The 21,359-nt window shown below is 40.4% G+C and overlaps 2 protein-coding genes across 2 annotated transcripts in view; one reads left to right on the top strand and one right to left on the bottom strand.

The window, feature by feature from the left end:
* Window positions 1-10,372, top strand: part of LOC139663087 (basic helix-loop-helix ARNT-like protein 2) — a 34,565-nt gene extending 24,193 nt beyond the window's left edge. Inside the window, exons 11-17 of the mRNA XM_071541624.1 lie at window positions 774-880; window positions 2,492-2,642; window positions 4,234-4,289; window positions 4,388-4,502; window positions 5,232-5,322; window positions 6,749-6,842; window positions 8,569-10,372. Coding sequence (XP_071397725.1) covers window positions 774-880; window positions 2,492-2,642; window positions 4,234-4,289; window positions 4,388-4,502; window positions 5,232-5,322; window positions 6,749-6,842; window positions 8,569-8,723 — 769 coding nt within the window. The 3' untranslated portion in view covers window positions 8,724-10,372. The remainder of the gene's footprint in view (window positions 1-773; window positions 881-2,491; window positions 2,643-4,233; window positions 4,290-4,387; window positions 4,503-5,231; window positions 5,323-6,748; window positions 6,843-8,568) is intronic.
* Window positions 10,373-11,499: 1,127 nt separating this feature from the next.
* LOC139663089 (P2Y purinoceptor 1-like) lies at window positions 11,500-18,557 on the bottom strand. Its single transcript, XM_071541626.1, has 5 exons — window positions 18,528-18,557; window positions 16,691-16,930; window positions 14,235-14,337; window positions 13,355-13,579; window positions 11,500-12,388 (listed from the first exon to the last, which is right to left on the bottom strand). The coding sequence occupies exons 2-5, from the start codon at window positions 16,907-16,909 to the stop codon at window positions 11,973-11,975; spliced, it is 963 nt and encodes a 320-aa protein (XP_071397727.1). The 5' UTR covers window positions 16,910-16,930; window positions 18,528-18,557; the 3' UTR covers window positions 11,500-11,972.
* Window positions 18,558-21,359: the final 2,802 nt, after the last annotated feature.

The raw sequence follows: 21,359 nt of genomic DNA, 5'->3' as shown, positions 1-21,359 counted from the left end.
GCGTAATTTTATCAAATTTCCATAAGTGTGACTGATGAATGTTTTACCTGTGGAGATGTTCATCGCTTTGTCGTATTTCATTTCCATTTCATTTTCACATTTCATGAATACAGTTTGATGGTCACAATCCTCAGAAAGAGGATTGTGGAGGAGAGAGAGAGAGAGAGAGACAGTGAGATGAGAGAGAGAGAGAGAGAGAGAGAGACAAAGAGAGAGAGACACAATGGGAGAGAGAGAGAGACAGAGAGAGAGAAAGAGAGAGACAGAGAGAGAGACAAAGAGAAAGAGAGAGAGACAGTGAGAGAGAGAGAAAGAGAGAGAGAGAGAAAGAGAGAGAGAGAGACAGTGAGAGAGAGAAAGAGAGAGAAAGAGAGAGACAGAGAGAGAGACAAAGAGAAAGAGAGACAGTGAGAGAGAGAGAAAGAGAGAGAGAGAGACAGTGAGAGAGAGAAAGAGAGAGACAGAGAGAGACAGAGAGAGACGAAGAGAAAGACAGAGAGAGAGAGAGACAGTGAGAGAGAGAGAAAGAGAGAGAGAGAGACAGTGAGAGAAAGAGAGAGAGAAAGAGAGAGAGAGAGAGAGAGAGAGAAAGAGAGAGAGAGAGAGAGACAGTGAGAGAGAGAGAGAGAGAAAGAGAGAGAGAGAGAGAGAGAGAGAGAGAGAGAAAGAGAGAGAGAGAGAGAGACAGTGAGAGAGAGAGAGAGAGAAAGAGAGAGAGAGAGAACGAGAATAACCAGACTCCCTTGTCTTTGTCTGTCCTCTCTGTCCCCCAGAGCCACGACAGTCATCGGTTATTTGCCGCAGGAGGTTCTCGGCACTTCGTGTTACGAGTATTTCCACCAGGACGACCTGCAGCACCTGGCAGAAAAACACAGGCAAGGTGATGGAGCAAAGCCGCAGTCTCTCCACTCACAAGCTGTCAGTCACTAATGCATCTCTCTTGAGCTTAAACTGGAGCCATTCTCCAATTGCAGCTTGTAAAATCAAGTTGATAGGTGTTTTAGTTTACTCATTATTTATCTTTTCAAGCTAGAACTCAGAACTCTTACGCTTAGGAAATGATCACTGTTATTGAGGTTAAACAAATTTTGCAATACTTTTGAAGTTACTGCTTATCTTAAAGGAGAAGTTCAAGTGATTTTGTTCCTATATGTAACGAGTCTCTTCATCCCTGTAGCTGTTGGACCCACAGACAGTATTGTCTCCAGTCAGCTGTCAGTTGAAGCAGCGAGCTCCGCTGCCTCTTGCTGCAACAATGAGTCCAAACTGTTTGTCAAAACATCTCCAGAAAAGCCGTTTGTGTCTCCACAGGAGAGTCGAGAGGAAACAGACTCAGTTCCTCCGTTAAGCAGCTTTCACTAATCAGGAAATCACAGAACTATTTTTCTCTGCTGCAGCACCAACACAGTGTCACGGCAGTTTGTGAAATAGTCACGAAAATGTAATGTATTGATTCGTGTACATAGACACGATTTTGCCATTTTTTTTTCGTGAAATGAACACGACCTAAAAAACGTGCCTCCACCACGACCTGAATTACGTTCCTCCACCACAAATTTGAAAACGTAAGTTTTGGCAAATAAAACTACCTGTGTTACGGTTATGGTTAGGCAACTAAAACAACTTGGTTAAGGTTAGAGAAATGGTTTGGTCATGGTCAAATAAGAAAAACGTTCGTTAAAAATTTCAATGTGGCTGAAGGTTGAAATGTACTTTGAACACTTCGAACCCCGGTCGTCGGCATCAAAGGCAAACGTATACACCCATCCGCCCCCCCGACCACAACACCCTGACTGGCCACCGTTTTATTTCAATGTCACACTACTTCCCGAGTCCCGACTGAGAGAAAAAAAAAAAGTGTTGCAGGCAGGAAAGATACTTCCAATTGAAATACATTAGTTTGAAAGTCGTGCTGAGTGTCACGAAAAAAAAAGGAAAAATCGTGTCCATGTACACGAATCAATAGATTAAATTTCGTGACTATTTCACAAACTGCCGTGAGACCGGGTTGGCAGCACAGACCGCTGTGGGGGTGAAAGGCGGTTCCTGGCGGAGTGATCTAGTTCTGGACGGTCAGGTCAGATTGTAAACAGTAGAGTTCGGTAGAAGACGATCCGCTGAGTGGAAACGGTCGGTGCCGCCGCTTTCCGGGCCGTGGAGAGAAACACGGCGGTCGCTCAAACGGCTTTTTTGGACTCATTGTTGCAGCAAGAGGCATTGGAGCTCGCTGCTTCAACTGACAGCTGACTGGAGACAATACTGTCTGTGGGTCCAACAACTGCATGTATGAAGAGACTCATTATATAGAGGATCAAAATCACCAAACTTATCCTTTTCTCACAAAATGGCGACCATCATGAAGGTGCATCCATCTGTATTTTTGCAATAGTGACCACTGACCATGTGGCAGCAAAATGTATATATAACTTTTTTTGGAGTGAAACCGTTTCCCTGTGCTTTGTGATGATACTGGTGTCTAATCTTTTGGCAGTTCTTCGAAGCAAAGAGAAGATCGAGACAAACTGCTACAAGTTCAAAACAAAATACGGCTCCTACGTTTCACTCCAAAGTCAGTGGTTTAGTTTCACAAATCCATGGACCAAAGAAGTTGAGTTTATCGTGTCTTTAAACAGAGTTATCTCGTAAGTATTGATTCATTTACGAAGGTGCGATCACATCTCGCTTGTCTGTCTCACAACTCCTCCGACATGATATCATGAGCAGGTGGAGAGCCGCAACTGACCTACTCATCTTTTAGAAACTGACAATTTTGAATTCTTTGGATCTGTTTTGGATCCACTTGCCTAAATTTTTGCTATTTTTGATGTTGATCCCATTCCATATACACATTGTGTTACTGTAGAACAGAGGTAACACCTTTTTTTTAGTTTTCAGTTTTGTTTTTTTTGTGCCTCGCTTAATTGACCTATTCTTAAATTTGTTTGTTTCTATATAGTTTTACATAGTTGGTTTTAGTAGTTTTTTACTTGCTACGTATTTGTACACTGTTTTTATTTATGCCCATACTATTTCATTTATTTATTTATTTAAAAGGATTCCCATTAGCTGATGCCCATGGCACCAGCTAGTCTTCCTGGGGTCCGAATCCAGTACATCATATTCATCATATACATATACAACATCACATTTGTGTTACGTTAAGAAAGTGGTCATTCAAATTTTCTCAAACATTTATTCTGATGTACATTCATTTCTGACTCTGCTTACCCAATGAGTAGAAGGTGGGGTAAGGACGAATTAGTCTCAGAATTAGTCTCAGAATTAGTCTCAGAATTAGTCTCAGAATTAGTCTCATGAATTAGTCTCAGAATTAGTCTCATGAATTAGTCTCAGAATTAGTCTCATGAATTAGTCTCAGAATTAGTCTCATGAATTAGTCTCAGAATTAGTCTCAGAATTAGTCTCATGAATTAGTCTCATGAATTAGTCTCATGAATTAGTCTCAGAATTAGTCTCATGAATTAGTCTCATGAATTAGTCTCAGAATTAGTCTCATGAATTAGTCTCATGAATTAGTCTCAGAATTAGTCTCATGAATTAGTCTCAGAATTCGTCTCAGAATTAGTCTCATGAATTAGTCTCAGAATTAGTCTCATGAATTAGTCTCAGAATTAGTCTCATGAATTAGTCTCAGAATTAGTCTCATGAATTAGTCTCAGAATTAGTCTCAGAATTAGTCTCATGAATTAGTCTCATGAATTAGTCTCAGAATTAGTCTCAGAATTAGTCTCATGAATTAGTCTCAGAATTAGTCTCATGAATTAGTCTCAGAATTAGTCTCATGAATTAGTCTCAGAATTAGCCTCATGAATTAGTCTCAGAATTAGTCTCATGAATTAGTCTCATGAGTTAGTCTCAGAATTACTCTCATGAATTAGTCTCATGAATTAGTCTCATGAATTAGTCTCAGGAATTAGTCTCAGAATTAGTCTCATGAATTAGTCTCAGAATTAGTCTCAGAATTAGTCTCAGGGGCCATCACCAGGGAACAGAACAAGACGCTATACATGACCAACACTGGACTGTTGATCAGCTGCTTAAGTAATGCATTCTTAAATGGTATTTAAATGAGGACTTGCTATTAAATTGACGTATATATGTAAAGTGTCATGTAAAGTGTCTTTGAGTATCTTGAAAAGTGCTATACAAATAAAATGTATTATTATTATTATTAAAATACTGTATATTGTAAATCCTCTATTTGACAAACAGGGGGCCCAGTCACACAAAAGAGGATGAGGAGCCTGGCAGCTCGAAAGCTCTTCAGGGTAAGAAGAAATAAATATTTAGACATTTTGTTCTTTTGTGTTTGGAAGTTGCCTTCTCTGACGTTACCGTCGTCGTTCTCCTCCCTCTCCCTCCACAGAAGACACAAAGCGGATCCTACCCATAATTCCCGGCCTCTCCAGTGGCGTGGGCACAATGATCTATGCAGGCAGCATAGGGACCCAGATCGCAAATGAGCTCATCGACTCCTATAGGTGCGTTTTTGTGTGTGTCTGTGCTGCACTAAACGATACAGTGGGGCAGCGGGACTTTAGATTCAATTAGATGAAACTTTAAAGCTGCACTGGGACAGATTTTTATGTAAACATGCATCCGTCTTATCATCCTAAATCACAAAGTGGAGCTGGAACAGAGAAGAGCGTCCCATCCCCACTAACTGAGATGCTATAGATTCATTCGTATTTACACAAATTAAATTCTGGCGTCCTGTATGATCACTGGAGTGAAATCTTCTCCGTACAAGAAGTGACAAATCAGAACTTAAGAGTGAAATACGAAACTGTTCTGCAGCATTAATGACCTGTGTGGGGTAACTGGGTCGTTGCAGCAGCAGAGAGGAGGATACAGGATATATAGAGCATTAGAGATAACACAACAAGAAATTACAACGAGAGAACTTACTGAGAATTGTGCAACGGATAAATAAATAATGATCAAACTAAACAAGGAGTGCTGCTTTACTCCGTGTTTTAGATTAGATTAGATGAAATTTTAATAAACCCCATGGAGAAATAGGTTAAGGGTTAGTGGGGAAATTGGGTTGTTGCAGCAGAAGAAAAGAGTAACTGGGGGTTATAAAAACATCCGTAACCGATAATTCTAATACTCATATTAAATAGAAATGGATAAAATAGACAAAAAGTAATATTTGATTTATTTTGTTGAAAATGTGTTTAATTCTGTCCTCGCCTGTGTTCTGGCAGACTGAATTCGTCTCCGTCGAGCGGAGCTGCCAGTCCGTTCGGCCCGGCGCAGGACAAATCTCCACTGGTTTCCCCACAGACCAGCAGGACCGTGAGTCACACACACACACTGTCCTCATTCACTTTTGACAGGATAAAAGAGTAAAAGTCAGAGGCAAATGACTTGTAAGCCATGTGTATGACCACAGTGATAACTACAACAAATAAGAACCATCATTTTGTGAGCATTTTACACAAAGCTGCAGATGTAGGAGACTGAATTTTGGATCTGTACCTAAGAGGAATTGCTTGGAAAAATTTAAGTTTTGCTTCTTTTCAGCTGTTGGAAATGACAAGGAATAGTATGGTAACTAGTTGAGTTTTGTGTTACAATACACTAATTTGGCTGTGTTGTACAATGTTCAAGAAAGAAAAGTGTGTACTAACTCTGGATAAATGCATGAAAGAAGACGGTAAACCTTTAAATTACAGGTCATTAATATGCAGTAATGACCGGAAATAAAGAAGTAATATCCAAGTAAAATAGATGCAATAACTAGTTATATATGTGATATATCTGAATATCTGATAGGAAGAAACACACTGTCTGTTGTCTATTGATTTATCTTCAGAGAGAGGAGGGACAGTCAGTACAGGACGTCACAACACCTGTCAACAAGCTGTTTTTACATAAGGTTTTCATTTGCTTATACTGCAGAATACATACAATAACAGATTATATATTTTAGAAAAGACATACCAATACTGATTATGTAGAATATTCACATAAACACACCTCATCTCTACACAAATAATAACAGAAAAAAACAGAAACTGAACGGGCCCAGTCTGGTAAAAAAACCCAGCTTTTTTTACTTGTATGTTACTCAGTAATGCTATAAAGAGTTATTACATCTATTTTACTTGGATATCACTTAGTTATTTCCAGTCATTACTACGTATTATTACGTATCAATGGCCTGTAATTTAAAGGGTTACCAGGAAGACTTCTACACTGCAAAAACTGACAAACTTGTCAAGTTATTTTCTCTTGTCTCCAGTCTTATCAAGCTTATTTTAGGATTTTTTTTTGTGAAATCATCTCACTGCACTGGCAGATAATTTTACCGGTTTCAACAAATTAGAAATATTTTCAGGAGAATGTAACTTGCTTCAGGACATTTACTTGGTAAAAGTGAAATTGTCTTGGAGAAAGTTTCTTGTTTCTTCATTGTTTTATGATGATTTCTTGATAGAAGTCATATTGGCATGAATCAAGTGAAATTTATTGCAACCAGCAAGATTATCTGCCGGTGCAGTGAGATAATTGGACTAAAGATATCATGAAATAAGCTTGATAGACCTGGAAACAAGTTAAAATCACTTGACAACATTTTTTTTGCCGTGTACAACGGCTACTCCTATAATGAAGTTTGTCCTTGTGGTTCCCTGTGTTAAATGATCCAGTAACACAGAGGGCAGACAGGCACAGCAGCCTGCGGAGCGTCTTGGTAAACTGTTAATGTGACTGGTTTCAGGTCTCCAGCAGGGACGAGACAGCAGGCAGTTCAGAGTCCCAGTCTGACTCCAGAACAGCAGCCGCCGCTAGCAATGCAACACCTGAGAACCCAGGTACTGACATCTGTCTCTGTCTGTCTGTCGCTGAGTCTTTTTAGCAATCGTAGACGAGGTGACGTCACCTCCAGATGTTTCCAGCAGCTACAATGGAGTTTGAGAAAATGTTTCAGGATGTAAAACCTCAGCGGTAAACGTCAGGTTTTGGTGTCAGTCCCTCAGAATCAAAGAGCGAGGGCTTCTTTCTAGAGCCGCCATTTTGCACCGAGAGACGTTCAACAATCATACAGGGAGAGATCCATCGTAGAAGAGGAGAGAGACCAGTTTCTCCAACCACAGGAGCAGGAGAGAGACCAGAATGCAGTGTGGCTATAAGACATGATGGGTTTTTACATTTTGGCTTTTGTGAAATTTGAGTAACTCTCCACTCTCACTTCTTCTCAACTGGAAAAACTCTCACTCTCTTGCTCTTACTATGCTAATGCTATCGCTCTCTCCACCTGGAAAAACCCACAGCTGAATGATCGCACTTTAAAGCTGTTCATCTGCCCTCCAGTGACTGAAAGCAACAAGTTGACGCCACTTAATGATTCGTTCAGACTTCGAGCAACAAAAGCTACAAAACGGCCAACTAAATGTCAAACTGTCATAGCTTTGCAATTGTCTCGTTTTTATTTCATTTGGCAAATAATCATTCTTGTTAACTGAAATAATTAATCAAGTAAATAATAAAGTAAATGCCTTACCTTACCGTCCCTCTACTCTGATTGGTTCACGCTTCACTGCATCATTAGAGTGTGATAATGTGTATGATGTGATGCGATGTGATGATGATTGTTTCTAAATTACATAAACATTTATAGGCTTTTAATAGCCGATATTTGATATCGCGGAAAATAGTCTAGTGTGTAGCTTCGTGTTGCGGGCTTCCAGTGGAAATTAATGACTTCCTGAACGTCTGAACGTACCATAAGCAAAGGTGGAAAGTAACTCAGTACATTTACTCGAATACTGTACTTAAGTACAATTTTGAGGTACTTGTACTTTACTTGAGTATTACCATTTTATGCTACTTTATACTTCTACTCCACTACATTTCAGAGGGAAATATTGTACTTTTTACTCCACTACCTTTATTTGATAACTTAAGTTACTAGTTACTTTGCAGATTCAGATTATTAACACAAAATATAATCAACTAATAAACTGTGATGTATTATTATAGATTACTGTAAGCTACCCAGCAGTATATAAAGTAGTGGAAATCAGCCCCACCTTTTCCAGCTGCAACATTAAAGTGATGCTTACACATTAATGCATCAATAATTATAATTCAATAATATAATATATACTGTATTATTCTGAAATGGGTCATTCTGCATAATGAGTACTTTTACTTTTGTTGCTTTCAGTACATTTTGATGCAAATACTTTTGTACTTTTACTTAAGTAACATTTTGAATGCAGGACTTTTACTTGTAACAGAGTATTTTTATACTGTGGTATTTCTACTTTTACTTAAGTAAAAGATCTGAGTACTTCTTCCACCACTGACCATAAGGCATTCTGGGAAACGTAGGAAATGACTAACTGCAGTAGAAGTAGACGAGGCAGGTTGAGGGAAAGTGGGTTCACCAAAAAACAGTAAATGACAACACTTCATCACAAAGTAACTCCTGGAGTGTCTTGACCATCACAGACTGATGATGTCTAACAGTCAGAGTCTCTGCAGGTGGATGTTTGTTAACTCTTGTCTTGTTTTGTTTTGCTGTGGCCGGCGCAGGCGAGGCGTCCCAGCTGGACCTGGACAACATGGTGCCCGGCCTGAGCAACTTCAGCAGCGACGAGGCGGCCATGGCCGTCATCATGAGCCTGCTGGAGACGGACGCCAACATGGGTCAGACGGTGGACTTCGAGGACATACACTGGCCTTTTTAGAGGACGCACAGACTCTCTCGGCCCGCCTCGCACGCTCTCAATGCCGTTTTCTTGCCGAGGACTTCTTGGGCGTTCGGTCGTTTTACTCCGCGATCGGCTGATCTAGCCTGGCACAGTGGAACCCGCTGGACTGTACCAAAGGCCGCGTCGTATTCAAGGAAGTCAAAGAGGTTTAAGTTAATAGGAAATGTTTCGGGTTATGTGATAACCGGGTCGATTCCCCCCGAAGGAGAACTTTATCTTTCCGCCGGTGGGGGTTCGGTGTCTTCCTCCAGGACACTTCCAGCGCTGTTTTCCAGAACCAGGCTTTCCGTTAGAAGAACGATCTCGCCCATCGCCGCCGCCGCCCTGCGAGCGCCCAACGGCTGTCTATTGGAAGGGAGTTGGTCTCCCGCCACGCGCCGTGCTGCTAGAGAAACTTCAGACTCCTTGACATTTTGCTAAAGCTTAGGTACCCGGTGATGACTTCCATGTCTTTCTTAACATGGTTTGATTGTTCCATTTTTTAATTCTGTTTTTTAATCATTGAGTATTTGTCCATAAAGCTTGAAAAGTGTGGAATCTCGTCTGTTTTCATATTGAATGTGCACTAAAGGACTGAGCCCTAGTATGCCTATACTGCGTGTTCACATATCACATCCTTACTTACTGTACTCCAGACGGTTCTGTGAATGAAATCTACACTGAACTCCTGGGAAAATATGGAAGTGTTGTTGTTTTTTTGTATTTTTCCATGAAACAACGCCCTGCCATGGACTGTTGGGAAACTGTTTACCAGTGGTGACGAGGGACGCGCAGCCATGTTGGAGGAGTGACAGCAAAAGGAAAGACTGTAACATTTTCGCCTCTTCTCTGATCCCTCCCCTTACCTCCTTTAATGTAATCTGGCACAGAAATTAGGCGTTTTCTTTGTTTCGTCAGGGAGGAAGAGGCGACAACGTCACCGTCTTTCGTTACGTTTCTAAATATCTCTCATTACCACTGACAGCCACTTTTGTAAAGGAAAAATCCACCCAAAAACACTTAAAAAGAGACAGCTATTGGCATTTCTGGGTCCATTTTGTTGTTTGGTGGTGTATTTTTCTTATTTCCGTGGATAACTGGCCAAACGTAGACGATGTCGCGTCACTTTGAGATATTGATATTGTAGGATTGTAGGAAATCTCTAACTGAAGTAGAAGTAGACGAGGCAGATTGAGGGAAAAGTAGGTTCAACAAAAAAAATTAATTACAACACTTCATCACAGAATAACTCCTGGAAGGCATCGATCACAGACTGACGATGTTCAATGTAAAAGGATGAATTTCACCTTTAACACACTCTCTCTCTCTGTAAACTCTGGTTATATCACTGTTCCTCGATCTTGAAAATGTAATGTGATTGTGCTGCCTCGAACACACATTGTTTATGAGAAAGTTCAGTTGTAAATCAGCTTTCTTTGGCTTTATGAGCGTAACTGTAGGACCGTATTGGCCAATATTTATTGTTGCCATCGATGCCATTTGAAATGGACACAGTATCCTGAACTCGCCCTGTAATCGAAAGACAAAATATCTGATGTTTCTATGTGCAAATTGTCCTCGCTGTATCTGCTGTAACAAGGAATGAAAGTTGAAGTCTTTGAAAGTAAAACGTTTTTTTCAAATATAGAGTGAATTACTTTTTTAAAAAACCTGTCTTTATGTCTAAATTTGTTATTCTATCTGCAGTCTTGATGACAGAAGAGCTGGACATCACCTGAGCTGAACCAAGGGGGAAACAATTACTCATCTGACCACTAGATGGTACATTCTGTTGTAGAATGGCAGTCTTGCTAAAACACATAAAAGACAATTTAAATTTTAGCTTCTTTCTTTTTCATTCTTGTGCTTTCAAAGTCATCCAAGCTGAAAATTACATAAACTTTATTTTCATTTAAAATTGGACACTTTCAAAAAGAGACAGATTGATGAAGTAATTGCCCAGATACATGTAGCTGTAGTATTTGCACATCTATAATTCAAATCTCTAAAATATAGAAGTGTCATTTTGCCAACCAATGAGTTCATTGAAAAGTACCATAATTCATTTAAATAATTCATTTTGTCTGAGCAGGTGTCATGTTTTTTCAAGTGGTGGGTATCAGAACAAAACATTTGTCATTGTCAAAGTCATTTCTATACCTGTATCTAATTTTTTTTTTTTTTAACATGAATAGAATTGTCAGTATTAATTTAAGTCTGAAAGTGTTAAAATCAACACAGCCAGTGTTTATATGAGTCCAAACAACACTTACTAATGCTGGAAAATTTCACTGAATGTACAAAATTATTAGAGAGACTTGCTCTTTTTCATAAAGTCCACTGATGAGGTGAGTCTAGGTAAAAACCTTTATCCCTTATTGATTTCCCTTATTATATCTATACAAAGGAGGAGATGGAGATAAAGAAAAGCAGACGAGTTACAGAAGGAGTTGGATGCTTTGAGACAACTGAGATGTGGATTGTGCAATTCGATATCAGGAAGAGGTTCCTAATATTTTGTACTTTCAGTGTATTGTCCTTTTTATTACAGTGATACATCTACATGTTGTTTTAATTCCCCTCAGTTACCTTCAGCCAGTGACTGAACGCTTTTCTTCATTGCTGAGCTCAAACAATAATAACAACTAATTTCTATCTGTTTCTCCCTCTGCCACTCTCTCAAATTTTCAATTTTAATTTGCCTGTTTGACGATTGTTTATGATATAAGCAGCTTACAAGAAGTTCAAACAAGTCACACATTCACTGTTTATTGATTTTGGTGTTTATATTACAATTCAGCAACAATATTGTATAATCTCAACCTTTTTGGCCCATGACCCCTTAAAATGAAGCGATACCTACTCGCGACCCCAGTTCAACCAAAGAATGATTTTCCCTTTTCAGGTTGTTTCATTTGATTAATAAAAAATGAAAATGAAAATTTGAGAAAAATCTGGAAAAAATAGACATGATAATGAATTTGTATAGTAGAAACGTTTTCTCCTTATCACATAAATCATCCCACGACTGCCTGGGGGGTCTCAACCCCCAGGTTGAGAACCACTGGTCTAAGGCGTGTACTGTGTGACTGCGACATCCTGGGTTCGAATCTGGCCCAGGGGCTTCGTTGCACGTCACCTCCAAATTTTTCCTCTCTCTCTACATTGAAACGTCTAATATAGGTCAAAATGCCTAAAAATAACTTTAAAAAATCTCTCTGTCTCGCTCTCTCTCTCTCTCTAACTTTACGCAGTAGTGCCCTTCCCTCCCCCACTAAAGCACAGCATCTGTCTGGCCTTGGCCAGGTAGAACATCGGTCCTATGAGCAGGCCAAATTTGGGGAAGTATACTGACCATTCAAGCAAATTACACTGGCTGTGATCATTCGGTATGAGAAAGACTATGGGAATCAGGAGGACGACGGGCAGGTAGGACACCACCGCCGGCAGCACCACCGCCAACACATTCCCCACCGCCCGCCTCTTCACGGGTGCAACAGGAGAAGCATGGGAGCGGGAGGGGGCGTGGTCATTGTGTGTGTGGGCGGGGCTTTGCCGCCATAGTGACCAGACCACACCCCCAAGGCTGCCGAGCATGAGCTGGAAGAGGCAGGAGAGGATGATGGAGACGGGCAGCAGAACGTAAGCCAGACCGGAGAAAGCTGGAAAGGAGAAGAGATGAAGGGATTCAGGGAAGAATGAAAACTGTTCAGTCAGTGTTTCAAGCAGATGACTCTACCCTCAAAAACAGAAATGTTTTATAGGAAAGATGACTTTCTGGTGAGCAACCACATATTCATCTGCTGTTCAGTGATTTTTAGCTGCACGCAGTCTCCCATCACCCACCACCTTCACTTCCTATAGCAGTCCCTGCTAATTCAAAACAGTTTATTTTTATATCACATTTCATGCAACTTCTACCAATCTCCTATGCAAAACTGCCAGACTTGGCCACATATCATTTAAAATTACTTAGCATTTAGCTTTAGAGCTGCTAAAAGTTATTATTTTCTCACTTTTGAGATAACGCTAGCTGCTTACTATCACTCAACATAGTGTATGCTAAAGTGTTAGCATGGAGCCTAATATCACTTGAATGTGTTAGCATGGAGCCTACTATATAGTGAATGCTAAAGTGTTAGCATGGAGCTACTATCACTCAACATAGTGTTTGCTAAAGTGTTAGCATGGAGCCTACTATCATTACATATAGTGAATGCTAAAGTGTTAGCGAAAAGCTTTACCAACAAAATATAGCTACTGTAGGTCTGTAGTTAAAATGATTAAAGCAACAATGCAGATAAATTAATCGATTTAAATGTTGTGAATGAACATGGAGAATCCAAAATGGACGTTGTAATCTTTCAGATATAACACCCTTTGAAGAGATGCAACTTCTTTATCTTCCATTCAAATAATTTTGAACGGATGCAACTTTTTTGCTTTCATTTACAATACTTACCCACACCGCCACAGTCTTTTTCTATTTTTCTAGCCTGGTTGTTATGTAGTTTGCCATTATTCGTGCACACCCAATTCTCCAATGGACCTCCATGATGACGACAAGCCAGCTGTGGTTGCTGGGAGATTTGTAGCTTCTATACTTTAAACATTCACCCAACACTTACCTGTTAACAGACAGCAGAGCAAGGTGAGCGGCCACACAACAGCAGAAACAGCCATCCGGTACTCCCACCTCCTCAATCGTAGATACAGCACGGGTCTCACCACCGCCACGAAGCGCTCAACACACATGCAGGTCAGCAGCAGGGGAGAGCCAATCAGGTTTAACATGCTGATGGCATCACTTGCCATGCTCAGTTGAGATGTGAGGATCGTCTGTATGTTGTTGGCTGAAATGTTTGGTGAATGGTTGGTTATAGGGTTTCCCCTCGGCTTTTGCAGAGTTTGAAGGCTCTTTGAGATCTCATAACAACCTTTACGCACAGGAATTAGGACATATCATAAGCTTCTAATGCAAGAGAGTAACAAAGAGCTAAAGAAATATAAGAAAATGTGCTAGGTATCCTATCCTGATCTCTTTGGTTTAAAATGAAGAGTTTCATTCCAAAATGAGATGTCAACCATTTGAGCAAACTGGTACCTTCTTTTCCAGTGTTTTTGGCATAAAAGTAAAACACATTATGGGTTTCAGTTAAAATTAGGAGTTCTCATGACATCTGCTTACAAAAAAGTTGTGGATGTTGTGGATAGAATTATCTGCCTTTTTAAAACATTGACTGATGAATTTCTAATAGCAACTTTTCCAAAATGGACGTATAACTTTTTGGAATGAAACACCTCAAATTTTTCCTGGGGATGTCATCAATCTCAAGTAGAATCTGATGAAATCCCTGCAAACTCTGAGCTGTGTATGTTGGAGAAAACTTTAACAGGTATATGTTATTAAATTCATTGTACCTAAAAAGCCTACTTATCAGCAGCAAGGTGTAGCTGAGAATTTGAACTGTTGGACTGATTAGCTTAGTGACCAAGCTCTGACCTTACCATATTTAGTAAGTAGTGCGTGACTGCGGGCCTTTGAATACACACTGACAGGCGCCAGGAGCAGGTATAGGAGGTTCATCACAACCAGGTTCAACCCTAAGACCTGGGACACAAAAGTTTAGGTTTATTTGCACATATAAAATGATAAAAACTGAATAAAAGAGAGAGGAATTACAACAAGGTAGCGAATACTGTGTTATAGGATGCCTGTGTTTTAGTTTAGGATTTTTGCAATGCCATCCAACCATCCATCCATTTTCTAGCCACTTATCCGGCCAGAGTCGCAGTGGAAACAGGGAAAGCAGAACAGCCCAGACATCCTCTTCCCTGACAACTTCCTCCAGCTCTTCTGCTCTCGCAGCAGATCGACTCCCTGGTCCTGCCTGGTTGCTGAGCTCCTCAGCCTGATGTGAAGAGTGAGGCCAGTCGAGAAACCTAATTTCAAGGCTCACTTGTACCTGTGATCTCATTCTTCCGCTCACTACCCAAATCTTGTGACTTCGCATGAGAGTTGCAAAGAACATGCTGGCTCAGCTCTCTCTTCACCACCATGGTCCAGTACAACGCCTATATCACTGCAGGCACTTTACCTAAGCAGCGGTCAATCATACGATCCTCTTTACCTTCTCTCCTGAATAAGACCCGTGATACCTAAACTCCTCCACTTGGGGCAGTTACACCCCCTGCACCTGGATGGGGAAAGCCAGCTTTTTCTAGGAGAGAACCATGGCCTCAGACTTGGAGGTGCTGATCCTCATGCTAACCATGTCACACTCAGCTGTAAACTGCTCCAGTGCACACTGGAGATCACAGTCTAATGAAGCCAGAAGGACAACATCATCTGCAAACAGCAGAGATGCCACCAAACCAGACACGCTCCAGACCTTCACTGGACCTTAATATCCTGTCCATGAACATAACAAATAAGAGAGGGGACAAGGCCCATCCTTGTCGGACTCCGATGCCCACCTTGAACGAGCTTAATGTCAAGAATGCAAGCACAGCTCTTACTGCGAGTGCTTAGGGGACCGAATGGCTTGCAGCCATGAGGATCTATCACAAAATACCTTGGTGAACACAGTCGTAGGCCTTTTCCCAAATTTACAAAGCACATGTAGACACGATTAGTAACCTCCCATGATCCCTTGATTATCTGTGAGGGGGAGAAACTGGTCCACTCTCCAAGAATCCACGTTGTTTTTCCTGAATCTGAGGTTTGACAATCAGTCGAACCTCAGATTCAGAGTCTCTTTTCCATTAACTTGGCATAGGCTTTCCCAGGGAGGCTAAGCAGTGTGATTCCTTGATAGTTGGACGTTGGCACAAAATTGTGAAATACGTACATGCGATTGAGATTTTTGCAAAGATTTATTGCAGTTAACCTCAGTGAATTAGAAATAGAGTCCGTGCACTCAGAACTCCATGCATACACTTTTAATGGTGACAACGTTTCTATCCAAGTTGGATACTTGTCAGGCGTGGCAACTTATAAATATGGCTAGCTGTGTATTATGGGAATTCTCAACACAGCCAGAATGTGCAACCCATTCTCATCCCCAACTCGTCCTATGTTGACTCTTTGTCAAATCCCTTGGCCTCGCTATAAACTGTAGTTTTGTGAAAAGGCAAACTGCTCAATTTTACAAAGATGTAATACAATCTGAAAAGGCTGATGTTATAAGAGGATATAATTAAAAAAAATTACAAAAATATACTTTTGTTGGTGCTATTTTGCCGCAATTTCATCAGCTATGTTTCACGGGCAGAAAGAGGTATGTTCAATGACGAAACAGATTATGCAACGTTTAGAAACGGTTTAGAACTCCCGGCTGCGTTCTTCTATTTAAATTTTGCTTATTGTAAAGTAGAGGTAACAATACAGTTGTTATAAAGTGCTATCTTTTATGCAGTTTAATGAGATGCCACTGAAATAACTTGTTATATAGGTTATGAGCCAAATGTATTTATTTATCTAGCAGGTGACATCAAATGATAAAATGCAAGCTATTTTTTTTCCCATTTGGCCTAGAAATTGATCTACAACTAACCAGTTTTAAAAAAAAAAATCAATATTAGCACCAAAGAGCTCAAGCAAAGAAATGCAGCAAACCGGAATCCCTTATTTGAGCAGAAAATGTACGCCAGACGTATTCGGTGGTCTAGGAGAGAAAGTTGTAGACGTCCAATACTGGTGCGAGAGGTTTTACCATGGAGTCTATGGAACACCCGGTGCGTCCTATACAGATGCGAAAGGGCACCTTTCGCGTCGGTATAGTGACACCAAGGGATTTGACAAAGAGTCAATATAGGACGAGTTGGGGATGAGAACGGGTTGGAATGTGTCTTTGGATCAGATTACTTAGCTGAAGCTACCTGTTGTGCCCTAGATCATGGGGATAATGCATATGAGTTCTTTAATTAATGTGTATTCCCTCCTAATCTTGAACCATACCTACCTTGGAGGCTGACAGAGATTTCCGTTCCTTCAGAAACAGCCAAAGCAGTACAGCATTAGCTACCGATCCTATGATCAGGATGACTATCTCAGCTATTGTCCAGGCTGGAGCCACAGAGTTGCCTTGACACCGAATGATGACGTCTTCGATCATGCTTGATAAAGTTTTGCTGGAGGTGGAATTCATGATTGTCGAGTTGTTGCTGAGCACCTGAGACATGGTGTCACTCTGAAACAAATCCTGAAAAGCCAAAAGAAAGTGATTTGTCAGACTTTTAGTTTTGTCATTGGTGGTTTAGGTCTCAGTGATGATGAAAGGGGCAGATAAGTAGGATTTCTACTGCCCCGGAGCACAAAATATCTTCCGTGGGTTGATAGGGTTGTTGATTAATAGCAATGACTGAACAATTATTTGGCCAAGTGCTGAGAAATTCTGGCTTTCAAAAGTCACTGTCCAACCCGTTGTCTGTATCGTGATACATTACCTCTTTGCTAGAAGTTTGGGTCTCTGCTCTAATTGCGTTGCTTACTCAGCTCCATGGTGAAAATGCAACTTTACTGTTTGTGTCAGTTACAGGCCACTGTAGCTCAGGGGGACAGGTAATAGATGTTGATAAAGGTCATAGGTTACTTTAACTGCATCTGACCTCCCAGAGAGGAAGCGCAAAAAGATAAAAAAGGTGAGTCAAAACTGTGCATGGTGAGAAAAGCTGTGGCCAAATGATGACATGGTTTTTAAATACCTAAATGACAAGGTGAAATCTATCTTTACCTCCTCAAATATCACTCAAAAATATTTTTTCCTTGTATAAAGTTTCTAGTTCTTTCTTGTTGTTGCTCTTATTTTTGGTAGTAAAAGAGACTTTGTGCACATCAAAAGTCATCAACACTGTGGCGAAACCATCATCCCTGCTGCCTTTGCTCAGTTCTCAGGCTCTCTGGTCGCTGGCAGAAAGACAGCATGCTCTTCTCCTTTTCACTCTTGTATGGGGGAAACACTACATCCAGCTCCCTGCCGGCAGTTTGATGTTGCCTTGCTTATCGGCAAATATAAATACCTTGTAGAACAGAACGTAAAACCTTTTCCAAATCTTTGGGGTTCATTCTTTAATTCGGCATACATATGATCCACTAAGCAAGACTTCTTTCAATAGAATTTCAACTTTTATAACTCTGCTAGTCCTTTGTCCTTTTTCACCAAAATCCACCGTGGGTGTGTTAGCAAGCACCTGAACACTTGTCATTTTTTGGGCATGAAAATGGTAAATTCCAAAGACATTGAGTATCGGCATAAAATCAGCTACGTATCAGCTATTAGCGGCTCATATACAAAAATATCTGTATTGGCTGTCAAATGGTAAAATCTTGCAACCTAAAAGTCAATTCAGAGTGTTTTTTTTACAGTGTATTGGTGCTAAAACTGCAGGATCATATTAGGACATCATCTGCCAACTCTGAATTAATTGTAGACAAGTTTTACATATGATTTGCTTTACAAAAAAATGCCACATGGCATGTGTGATATTTAATACTGCACGTATTGAATATCGTACGTATCATGTATTTCCATAATTATATTGTAAAATATTAAAAGTTTGTTTTCAATGTAAGAACCTTCTCTTTTAAAAATACACCACCCTCCCTCTGTCCCACTGTCTCTCTCTAGTTTTTGTTGTATTATGTTTCAGGTGAGGTTTTGCTTTAAGCCTTTAGTTTTTTTTTTTTTGTTGTTGTTGTTTTTTACCTCACCTGCTCAATATGACTTTATAATTGCCGTCCTTCTATTTCTACTTCTATCTTTTTAATTTGAGAATAAACTAAACTCCCCTCCTCCTTACCTCTTTTAGTGCTTGTCTTCTTTCTCCTCCGGCGTCTCTCACACTGTTTAGTTAACTTATGCTTACTTGCTATCTATAACCCCATCACCCCCCCCCAATTACACACACACACACGCGCACACACACACACACACACACAACAGCACATAAGATGGATAAAAAACAAATGAGCAGGTGTCTAGTGTTGATTTTCCACCTTTCAATGCAAATGGCAGCCAAAATATATTTCTCATCTTTTCTGTACAGGTGGATTTCCATGGCTGGTGGCACGCAGCCTGTTTTGACTGCCTGTTTCCCCGCGGACCGTGCTTGTGGTCACTTCACTTACTTCCTGACTGTTCAGCTTGTATCTATCTGTGTTCCTGCCTGTTGCACATGGAGCCTGGATGTTTTTACTGCTTGCTTTTGGATGCAAAGCACCTCATGAACGCAGAAAGTAACTCACTGACATGTTCATTCATTCATTCATTCATTCACTCATTCACTCACTCACTCACTCAGCCTATCTTCCTCTAGTGGCTGTTAGGGGGCATCGCAAAAGCTGCGTTTACATGGAGCCTTACATGTACATTCCACTAATAATCAGAATAGTAGCCCAATCAGAATAAACCGGCCCATTATGAATGAAATTTCATTCTGTTTGAAATTAGTGGTATAACCCTTTTATAATCCGTTTTAGGGATCAAATTTTGTCATGTAAACACTCATTCTGATCACTTTCTTTGGTTGGAATATCTAAACTCTTTCTGCGCACGCTCACCGATTTGACGTAAGTGGCGTCAATGACGTTTAATTTTTTCCCAGGAGAATTTGAATCATTGCGGGTGCAAAAAAAAATGTCTGTTGCTGACATTTTGGAGATGTATGTTGTGATAAAACAGAACCTGTACAGACCCACGGCGTGTGTGTTCAATTCTATGCACTGAAGCACTGCGACACGGTTAAATGAGGCTACCTAATTCCACTAACGTACACAAGGTAATAACGTTACCTACCGTTAAAGTTTGTAGGGCAGCAGAAGACGAATTACGGCAAATCCCGTTACTAACACAAGAGAGTTTGGAGCAAATTGTGGAATGTTAACTTTCACTATTGTTTGTCACACACTGCGGAGACTCTGTGGATTGAGTTAAATGCTGCTGGTCTGCTGTGTGTGCATCTCCACATGACAGACATGACACGCATCAGAGATCGATTTAGATCAATTTCTATACATTGACCAACTTTTGATTTTGTGCCTCTGTATGGGCACAAAACACTACATCTCGCAGTCAAAGACGCCCTCTAGAGGCCATCTGACGAAGCCCATGCCAGAGTCCCATTAGATTCGGTATTTTGCGCATGTCAGAAACTTTTATTCTGATTACATACTGCAGCTAGTGAACCAGGATCTTTCACTCTGCAACACTGCTTTTCACATGTTTGTCTCATGTATGAATATACTTGCATATAAATGATTAAAGCTTAATGTATATCATATTTTTGAAAACTTAATTTCTTCCACAAGTACACACAGAAAACAACATGATATCTGTGAACGAAACTCAGAAAGCTGGAAAGCATCTTCACACAAATGGTCCTTTTGCGACCATAACACTATCGCACATTACATGGCAGCACTTTCGACTTGTAACGGCCAAAATCAGCATTTCTGAATATGGATTTGAATGGGAAATATGGCCGCTCTTTCATTCAAGCTTCGTGTGAACTAAATGGACAATCTGATCCGTCTTCTTCATGTGTCAGCGTCCCTCTGCAGTCAAATGAGCTCATATCCTCTTTCAACCAGCGTGACACGATGATGTATGTACGTATAAATCACCGTCTGTCTCCTCCACCCCGTCTTTCTCTCTTTCTTCATCTATTTTCTCCCTCTACCTCTTCCTCTCTGACCAGAAATAGCACATTTGGAGAAAAAGAAAAACACAAGAGGAGCGAACTGTTCAACTAAACAAAAATCTCTTTATTCAGTTTTTATGGCAGTCTTATTATTGTACAACGGACACTTTAAAAGAAACACCTAGGCCATTGTAACCCCTCCTCCCAGAAAAGTCCATAAAGTGCAGATTTGTTAGTGTGTCTACTCAAAATGTCCAATAACAAATAAAAAAAGCCCCAAAGTTATAATATAAACTAAATAAAACAACAGTAAAGGGGCCCTTGCACCAAAGTTAATGATTCAAAATGCTGGTAAACAAAAATAAAGGGTACAATAAGGGTGATTTCATTGCTTTTGAGAAAACAGAAGCTCAAAAATATCCGTATCTGCTGTACAAGCTGCAGCCGGAAATTAAGCTGAATCAGGTTTAGTAGATTTTTTTCAGAAGTCGCTCCACCTCACCAATCTACAAACCTGAAGGGAAACTCCACGCTCAAACTGTATGCAGAACATTTCAATACATCCTTAGTGCTTCAAGGAACGAGCAGCAATCCCACACAGTGTGTCAGACAGACCGTCAGAGACAGTTTCCAAATAATACATCATGTTTATTTTAACCTGCTTGGCGTGCCAGATGGGTGGGGTTTCACCACATGGGACGATACGAGTGCCAGAAGCTTTCTGACGATTTGAAAAAGCCAATTTTGCATACTTTTCTGTGATTAACAACTCATTATCTGCAGTAAACCCTGCACATCCGGTACTCAAAGTAGATCTAAAACAACGGTTTTTAAGATTTAAGAATTATTTGCGAATACTATTTGACCCTGGTCTGATGTCTGGTCGATATTCAAGTTGTGAATCTTCTACACATGCTACTAAACCCATCTAGGGTCCTGAATGTCCGACTTTGTCAGAACAGTTGCCCAGTCAAACTGCCGACCGTAAAACTT

This window comes from Centroberyx affinis, unplaced genomic scaffold (assembly GCF_046629955.1).
Source record: "Centroberyx affinis isolate AG114_WGS23_722 - 3 ecotype Tasmania unplaced genomic scaffold, CSIRO-AGI_Caff_v1 ptg003914l_1, whole genome shotgun sequence".
Taxonomy (NCBI): Eukaryota; Metazoa; Chordata; class Actinopteri; order Beryciformes; family Berycidae; genus Centroberyx; species Centroberyx affinis.
This window is presented reverse-complemented; position numbering and strand designations above follow the sequence as displayed.

Coding starts and splice junctions, on each gene's coding strand:
- LOC139663089 (XM_071541626.1), bottom strand. CDS start 16,909: ATGTCTCAGGTGCTCAGCAACAACTCGACAATCATGAATTCCACCTCC. Junction 14,338..16,690: donor AATCTCTGTCAGCCTCCAAG/GTAGGTATGGTT, acceptor TTTGTGTCCCAG/GTCTTAGGGTTGAACCTGGT. Junction 13,580..14,234: donor CGCACTACTTACTAAATATG/GTAAGGTCAGAG, acceptor CAAACATTTCAG/CCAACAACATACAGACGATC.